The sequence below is a fragment of the Colobus angolensis genome, unplaced genomic scaffold (assembly GCF_000951035.1).
Source record: "Colobus angolensis palliatus isolate OR3802 unplaced genomic scaffold, Cang.pa_1.0 Scaffold16, whole genome shotgun sequence".
NCBI lineage: Eukaryota > Metazoa > Chordata > Mammalia > Primates > Cercopithecidae > Colobus > Colobus angolensis.
Genome location: NW_012114710.1, coordinates 2,311,798 through 2,321,308, shown reverse-complemented (window position 1 = coordinate 2,321,308; position 9,511 = coordinate 2,311,798). Strand labels below are relative to the sequence as shown.

The window sequence follows — 9,511 nt, the reverse complement described above, 5'->3', positions numbered from 1 at the left end:
GAGTTTGAGACCAGCCTGGCCAACATGGTAAAACCCTGTCTCTACTTAAAATACAAAAAAAACTAGCTGGGCATGGTGGCACATGCCTGTAGTCCCAGCTACTCGAGAGGCTGAGAATTGAGAATTGTTTGAACCCAGGAGGCAGAGGTTGCAGTAAGCCACAATCACACCACTGCACTCCAGCCTGGCAACAGAGCAAGACTTTGTCTCAAAAAAAAAAAAAAAAAAATTCTGATTATCAAAGTAATGCATTTTAATGCATACAGCTTAAAAAATAAAAGGTAAAAATGTGAGTGAATCAGTAATGTGAGAGGCCACCAAGAATTAATTTTTATAGTATCTTTCTTGGTTTAATTTAGAACTATGGTATGTTTTCTATATGAATGGAACATTCCATTCTGCCTGCTGTGTGCTTGGGATACAAAGATAATTATAGCGTAGTTAATTTCATCAAGTGGATTATAATCTCTGGGCGTAAAAACAGATAATAAGAATTCGACCCTCTGTCCCCTGCTCCCTCTGCTTCCACTTTCTCCAACCTGCCAGCTCTTCCTTCTCTCCCCGTCCTGCCTCCTAAAAAACAAAAAGAACTTTTCATAGGGTTCTTTTAGAACATAGGGAAGGGCTACTTAATTCTGTTTTTCTGTTTTTTTAGGCACTCAAATAAGGCTTTCCAATCTGAGATTGGAAAGATATTTAGTTATTAGGCAAATGAAGGGGAAAGAGAGGGTATTCATGGTAGAAGGAATAGACACAGAGGTAGGCAAAGAACATGATGTAATCAAAGGGACTGGGAAAAAGGCACAATATATTCAGTTTTCTTGGCACACAAAGTGTGAGGTAGGTAGGGGTGGTCAAGAAATGAGACTGGAGAAATGGAGGAAGGTGAGGCCATGGGGTCCCTAAGTGTCATCCTGCGGAGCTGGCTCTCATGCCGTCGGCAGTGGGAAGGAATTGGGATGTGTACGCCTCATGGAAAGCGAGAGAGTCAGACTTGTATTTTCTATTTGCTCACTCTTACAATTCTGTGAAGGATAGTCCATAGGCAACAAACTTCAGTCACAGAGGAGGCAGAGTGGATAGAAGTAATTGAAGCTTCAATTTATTGAATGCTCATTATGTCAGGTACTGTTTGAAGCATTTCACATGCTATTCAGTCCTAGATTTTCTCTGTTTTATAGATAAAAACAAGGCTTTAATTGGTTAAATAACTTGCTTGAGATTGCCAAGCTTCTAAGTGTGGTAATCATGATTCACGCCCAGGATTTTCTTTTCTCTCTTTTTTTTTTTGAGACAGAGTCTGACTCTCCCAGGCTGGAGTGCAGTGGCACAGTCATGGTTCACTGTAGCCTTAAACTCCTGGGCTTAAGCAATCCTCCTTCCTCATCCTCCTGAGTAGCTGGGACTTCAGGCACACGCCACCATGCCCAGCTAATTAAAACATTTTTTTTTGTAGAGACAGGTCTCTCTATGTTGCCCAGGCTGGTCTCAAACTCCTGGACTCAAGCAATCCTTCCACCTTGGCCCCCTAAGTTCTGGAATTATAGGTATGAGCTACCGCACCCAGCCACACCCAGGTTTTTCTGACTCCAAAGCCCATTCGATTAGTAGTATGCCAGACTGGAATGAAAAAAGTAGTCAGAAGATCAGTAAGCCTCACTGCTTATTAAGTATGGGGAAATGAGGAAGAGGGAGATATCTTAGATGTTTCCTGGGTTTCTGGTGGATCATAGGGTCACTAAAAGACATGGGACAGTAGGCAGAACAGGTTTTATTATAGCAGGATGATGATACATTATCTTTAATAATATTCATGGTGTATTTTGCCAGTCTTATTTCAAGGAGAGTTTATGCATTCTTATTTTAACAGACTAGTGTACTAATGTATATTAGTTATTTTTTTTGTGTTAATTCATTGTCTTTTTTGTTGATAGCTTTTCATGTAGTAGTGTACTATCCTTTGTAAGATCTGTATAACATAGATTTCTGGCAAATTTTTCAAATATCGACTTGCCATTTGAAATTATGAGCATTACCTTTTTAATGTTCTGTGTTAAATTTTTATAGTAAATGTTTATGTCTCACTTTACTTCCAAGTTAATATCTTTGAAAGTCATTAGTTTTCACCCGTCTCATTCTGTGAACTAGGTTCTATGTTGACTTCATTTTTTTTGAAATTTTGTATAACTATAGAGATATATGATTGATCATAGAGTAGTGTCTATTACCTTTAACATGTATTCTGAAATGTATTTATCTGTAATCCTTTTTGCTTTCATATTTTAGGCTCTTATTCTGAGCATGGCTGTGCCTACTATAATAGGTCTCAGCTTATGGAAAGAGGTAAAAAAATTAGATTTTTATATTAATAAAATGTACTTTATCTACAAGGATAGTGATAAATTTATATGTGTGGGTAGGAAACATGTTGAGACACTATCCTAACAAAATAAAATGTAATATTCTTAGTAATGCTTAATTTTTTTTGTTGTTAGGAGCATTGTAGAAGGGCTAAAACATTTCTAGAATGCCACCTGATGCTATTTTCTGCAGTCTAATGCTAGTGTTAATTCAGTTTATAATTGGCAAAGGAAATTGCTGAGTAAATAGGAATTAATATTAAAACACATTTTGGTAACTCCAAAACTTTATCATCTGTGAAATGATATAAATTCTGCAAATTATTGGAACTGAAAATTTATTTATTTATTTATTATGTGTGTGCCTGAAAGATACAACTGATGATCAATTTATTATTGTTTGTTAATGACAAAATTATTTATTGAGTCAAAGCAGTGAATTAACCATAAAATAGATTATTTGGATTGAGAAAAATAAGCAGGCCATTGAAGGAAAGCAAAGAGATCCATCATGACATTTTTTCCATTCAAAAGGTATTGTAATATCATTTGCCTTAAGTTAGTCTGTTAGTCTTTTGAAATACTGTGGAACAGTTTTAAACTTCTAATTACTGACATACACCTTTTGGGTTTTTTTTTTTTTTTTTTGCCTTTTAGTTTTTTCCAAGATTAATGACAGAATTAATGGAACTACAGGAATTCTATGACCCAGATACAGTGGAACTTATGACCTGGATAAAGTAAGGATTGAAGTGCCCAAGACTATTATTAAGCTATTAATTAATCACTGCATGCTATCTAATGAATTCACAGGAAATAATAAATTAATACTTCTCCAAATTTTTTCATCAAACTCAGGAGTTTTAGGGATATTTAGGTTTTGTTGGACTTAGTGATTCTAATTTTCTGCTCATCTCCGTGGGCTTGAAAATATAGCATTGGTTGGTATGAGATTTGAAACTGCCATTGTCAAACACTTAGAAATATGGGATAAAAAAGAAGAGCTATCCTTTTATTTAGAGAGTCAAGGGGATGCTTATTCTGCCCTGTGTTGGAGGTGAATTGTCAGTGGATTACTAGCTTTGATAACCAGGGGTTTTAGATTTTAATGCCCACACAGGACAGGAGATGTGGTCTTAGGCCTATGGAAGCAGGGAATTGGAATTGAGAACCCCCCAACACACACATATGTAACTCAGAGACCCTCAGAAGGCTACACTGACAGTGAAAGGATAGAAGAGCAAATACCTAGTCAGTGGAAGGATGGAATAGCAAGATACCAAGCAGTAGAGAAAGAAGATAAGAAAGCATGTCTCTCTCGCATTCATCTCTTGGTCAGAAAAATTCTCCCCTCTCAGTTTATAGCAATGGATCTGAATTCATATGGATTTATAGTTTGAAATTATACTTGTCTAGTATAATTTGAAATTATGCTTGTCTAATCTAAGAAACCCCAAATTAAAAAATTAGCATTAAAAGTGGTTTGGAGTTGGTCTGGAACGTGTGACACATCTTCAACCCATGTTATACAGGATTCCATAAGTAAAGTTTCATGAAGGTAAGCTCTAAAATTATAAAACACATAAGCAGTTCAACGAAGCTTGTGATAAACAGCAGAATTAGACCTCTAGCTATTTCTGATAATAAAATTTGTGTCATCATTTAGGGTTTGCTGCATAACAGAATGCCACCAAACTTAGTGGCCTACAAACAATAAACATGGGTTATTCCACACCATCTTGAGAGTTAGCAGGGTTAGGATGCTGGGAGGATTCTTTTGGTCTGGGCCAGCTTCACTGGGACTGGATAATCTGGCAGGGTCTCTATCACAAGTCTGGGGTTGGCTCTGTGTCAGCTGAGGGGATCAAACTGACTTGGCCCTCTGTCTCTCATCATCTAGCAGGTTAGCTTGGGCTTGTTTACAAGGTGGTAGTTGTAGAATTCCCAAGAGCAGCAAGAGAGGGCAATTCTCAATGTCAAGCATGTTTTAAGTCACTGCTTACACAGTGCTTACTATTGTCCTATTGGCCAAAGCAAGTCACATGGTGATGACTAGCGTTCCCTCCAAGACCATGACCATAGGGAGAGGAATTATTGTGGCCATTTTTGTAACCAGTCTATTCCATGGATGGAGACTACAAAATAACTACATTGAAATTTATTAAAGACATAAAAGAAGATAAGAAGACATGAAAAAGTGATGAAATACTATCAAAAAAGACCAGAAAAATATGGGAAAAAAGACAAAAAGTGTTTCTAGAAATTTTAAATTGATTTATAGAATAGGTATACAGAAACAAGAATAGGTTTTATTATAATGTCTTGTTACTATAACATCTTCTATTTTATAAAAATAGTTTTCTTTAGATAATCCTTAACTATTGCCCATTAATACTTTTTGTGAATTCTGTTTGCTATTGTTGAATACTGCCTTGTGTTGTCATTAACAAAAGAGGAAGTTACATCTCTGTATGATTTACAACAGTATTTTCAAAGACAGCAAAGGCCCAAACAATTACCTATTGAACATTTATGTTACTGGGTACAATTACTGTGTTTTATATCTGCTTCCTCACTATTGAGGACTATGGCCATATATGCATCTCTTTCTTTCGATAGCCTGGCACTATCCCTAGCACATAGAGGTAGGTGCTTAATGTTAAATTCAGACAGTGAATAAATAAGTGAATGTATTAGAACAGCCCTTCGGGACCTGCTTGTAGGTTTTCCACCTTGCAAGTAGCATCTGTCTGGGACTTGGGATAATGATTCAGAGTGGAGAAGTCCTGTATTTTCCGCCTGGAGACAGACACATGGGTAAAGACAGAGAAGGAGCAGAAGCAGAGGTGGATTTGGAAGAAGCTGGGTTGTATGAAGTTAATTTGCAAAAGATGGAGTTGAGAATTCACAGTATCACCACTGAACTAGCCACTTTATCTAAAATAATATATTCTGGTTACTGTCCCCTTACGCTGCATTATTTTTAATCATATTATCACCACCCAATATATATGTTTACTTCTTATTGCCTTCCGCCTGCTCCCTCTTCTTAGAAAAGTTTCTGTATCTTCAGCACAAGTGTCTGGTACATAGTTAGGTGCCCGTTTTTTTTTTAATGAATCCATAAATGAAATGAAATGAAAACTGACATTGAAGTTTAAATGTATAAACATTGTAAGTTGTCTGGTGTTTCAGAGTTGATATAGATCAGTGATCTAAATAGTATACTTGCCTTTTCAGTGTGCAAATCTTTATGGTTCTTTGCAGAAGGCAAGCTCCAGTTGCAGCTGTGTTTGCAGGGAGTCCACAGTTAATGGGTGCGATTAAATTATGCACTGGATGGATGGTGACAAGTTTGCCTCTTTACAATGATGATGATCTTCTCAAGAGAAATGAAAATGTAAGGCATTTTGAATTCTACATTTGGATCTCTTTTCCAGCACTTTGTATTTTAGCATAGTCTGTAGTATACGTATGCTTCTAGGTAGCTAGAAGGGTCCAAACAATTTTAAAAGAGTTAATTAACTTCCGTTTCGGAAAACTGTGTAATTCATAATACATTTAACCAAGAGGAGACCCAAAATTAAAATATTAAGTTCTTTGTTTTATGAATAATATTGATATGTTTCTAAGAAAAATACCTAATGTTCCACAAAGTGTCAAGGGACCTAATGTGTAATATTTTACCCATGCTGGAATACAGTTGTGCAATCTCAGCTCACTGCAACCTCCCCTTCCTGGGTTCAAGCGATTCTCCTGCCTCAGCCTCTTGAATAGCTAGGATTATAGGCACCCACCACCACAGCCGGCTAACATTTTTTTAATTCACCCAGGCTGAATTACAGTGTCACAATCTCGGCTCACTGCAACCTCCGCTTCCTTGGTTCAAGCGATTCTCCTGCCTCTGCCTCCTGAGTAGCTGGGATTACAGACATGCGCCACCACAGCTGGCTAACATTCTTTTTAAAATACTGTTCTCAATCAAATTTTTATTTTATTTTTTATTTTTTTTGAGACAGAGTCTTGCTCTGTCACCCAGGCTGGAGTGCAATGGTACGATCTCGGCTCACTGCAACCTCTGCCTCCCAATTCAAGTGATTCTTCTGCCTCAGTCTCCCGAGTAGCTGGGATTACAGGCATCCGCCACCATGACCAGTTAATTTTTGTATTTTTTAGTAGAGACAGGGTTTCACCATATTGGTCAGGCTGGTGGCGAACTCCTGACCTCAGGTGATCCACCTGCCTTGGCTTCCCAAAATGCTGGGATTACAGGCGTGAGTCACTGTGCCCAGCCCTCAATCCAATTTTTAAAAGAAGACTGTCAATTAATGTCTTGGTACTACACTTTGTCTTTCTCAGCTAAAGTTCTATTATTGCTTATAAAACACTAATTTATTTTTTAATAAATGGGCAGTTATTGACTCAGTATAACATTAGAATGGTATCTAATTATAGTTTAGATAATATATTATTTTGAATGTTTGATATGGCTTTAAATGGTAACTTCATATCTGAAAGCAATGATGAACTGAACCTGAGTTCCCAATATTCTGTTTTTCAATTTTAGATAATTTCATACAGTTTTTTTTTTTGAGGTGGAGTCTCACTCTGTCGCCCGGACCGGAGTGCAGTGGCCGGATCTCAGCTCACTGCAAGCTCCGCCTCCTGGGTTTACGCCATTCTCCTGCCTCAGCCTCCCGAGTAGCTGGGACTACAGGCGCCCGCCACCTCGCCTGGCTAGTTTTTGTATTTTTAGTAGAGACGGGGTTTCACCGTGTTAGCCAGGATGGTCTCGATCTCCTAACCTCGTGATCCGCCCATCTCGGCCTCCCAAAGTGCTGGGATTACAGGCTTGAGCCACCGTGCCCGGCCAATTTCATACAGTTTTTAAGCATATTCTAAGTTAAGGAAGAAATACAGTAATATAGAGATTAAGAATGCAGACTCAGGAATCAGAGTACCTGAACCCAAATGCTAGCTGTGCTGTGTATCAGCTTTGTGACCTTGAGCGAGTTATTAAATCTGGAGATTAGGTGAGAATAATAGTTCTCACCTCCTACTTGTGAGAATTAAATGAGATAATGTACAATGCCTGAAACACAGTAAAATTTTAAAGTTAGCTATTATGTTATTACTCTGTACTATTAAGTGGTCGTTGCATGCATACACATACACATGGACACACACAAGTTACAAAGAGGAGTAAAAAAGCAGGAACAGTCAAACAATTCTGCCTACAAAAATCTAAGAAGTTGTTATAAAAGGCAGTCCCTCAATCTGGGCTTTGAAGGATGATTAGAAACTTGTTTGGAAAAGAAATATATATGATTCCAGGCTGAAAAAGTAACATGAGCTAAGGAATTTGTATCGTCTTGAAACTGGAAAAGAAAATGAGGCTGAATTCTGACAGACCTGGAATATCATGCTGAAAAATTTAGATTTATCCTTGAGGCAGTTAAGAGACATGACTTTTAGTAAACCTGGCAGTGGAATGATTAGATCTGCTTTGAAGACGTAATTATGGTCATGGGAGAAAGAACAGATTGAAGCAGGCAGGGGAGAGATCAGAGATGGGGAGATCTACCTGAGAATGATTCCTTGAGAGACAGCAGCCATCTCTGATGAGTATTTGCTGCACTTCCAAAACATAGAGTTGCTTAGGCAAAATATAGACAGCATATTCCTGAATTTTATTTTTTGTGGATTTAAAACAACAAACTTTGTGACTTTTTTTGATTGGTCTTTTCTAATATGGTATTTCAGAGTTACTTGTAATTAGGTCAGAGTTCTAGTTAGGTTCTAATTTAATTTAAACATTTTAGAGTTTTAAGTTTTATGTAACTTGTCTATGAGAAAAAGTAACCACGGTTTTTCAAACTTTTTTCTTTCTCTACGGTATGTAGCACATAGCAGGTATTAAGTAAACTTGTTGTTAAGCTAAAATCCAAACTGAACTTCATAAATGAGACCATATCGTTTATTTATTTTTAATTACAATTTTTTTTTTTAATTTTGGAGATGAGTCTCGCTCAGGCTGGAGTGCATTGGTGCAGTCTTGGCTCACTGCAGCCTCTGCCTCCCAGGTTCAAACAGCTCTCCTGCCTCAACCTCCCGAGTAGCTGGGACTACAGGCGCATGCCACCACGCCTGGCTAATATTTTATATTTTAGTAGAGACAGTGTTTCACCATGTTGCCCAGGCTGGTCTTGAACTCCTGAGCTCAGGCAATCTGCCTACGTCTGCCTCCCAAAGTGCTAGGATTACAGGCGTGAGCTACCATGCCCGGCCATTTATTTATTTATTTATATTTTTAATTATTTTATTTTTTTGAGATGGAGTCTCGCTCTTGTATGAATTTAAATGGTAACTTCATATCTGAAAGCAATGATGAACTGAACCTGAGTTCCCAATATTCTGTTTTTCAGTTTTAGAGAATTTCATAAAGGCTGGAGTGCAGTGACATGATCTCGGCTCACTGCAACCTCCATCTCCCAGGTTTAAGCGATTCTCCTGCCTCAGACTCCCAAGTAGCTGGGACTACTGGTTCACGCCACCGTGCCCAGCTAATTTTCGTATTTTTAGTAGATATGGGGTTTTACCGTGTTGGCCAGGCTGGCCTCAAACTCCTGACCTCAATTGATCTGCCTGCCTGCGTCTCCCAAAGTGCTGGGATTATAGGCGTGAGACACCGCACCTGGCTGACCATATCAGTTAAATTAGACAGAGTCTCTAATTCGTAATATGTGGCTAATCTTTGTATAATCCCCTGGGCCAGTGATTCCTAACCTGGGACGATTGTTCCCTGAAGGGACATTTGGCAGTGTCTGGAGACATTTTTGATTGTTGCAATGTCATAACAGGAAGAGGGGTTCTATGGGCATCTTGTGAGTAGAGACCAGGAATGCTGGTCTATGGGCATCTTGTGAGTAGAGACCAGGAATCTACATTGCAGAGAACATCCTCTCTCCTGTCCCAACAAAGAATGATCTGGCCTAAAATGTGAATAGTGCAGGCCGGGCGCTGTGGCTCAAGCCCGTAATCCCAGCATTTTGGGAGGCCAAGACGGGCAGATCATGAGGTCAGGAGGTCGAGACCATCCTGGCTAACACGGTGAAACCCCATCTCTACTAAAAAAATACAAAAAATTAGCC

General features: G+C 38.5%; 1 protein-coding gene across 1 annotated transcript in view; it reads left to right on the top strand.

Moving 5' to 3' along the window:
• DPY19L4 (dpy-19-like 4 (C. elegans)) overlaps positions 1–9,511 on the top strand; it is a 78,083-nt gene that overhangs the window by 66,099 nt on the left and 2,473 nt on the right. The window contains exons 14-16 of the mRNA XM_011937200.1: positions 2,287–2,343; positions 3,018–3,100; positions 5,628–5,760. Of these exons, the coding sequence (XP_011792590.1) occupies positions 2,287–2,343; positions 3,018–3,100; positions 5,628–5,760 (273 nt within the window). The remainder of the gene's footprint in view (positions 1–2,286; positions 2,344–3,017; positions 3,101–5,627; positions 5,761–9,511) is intronic.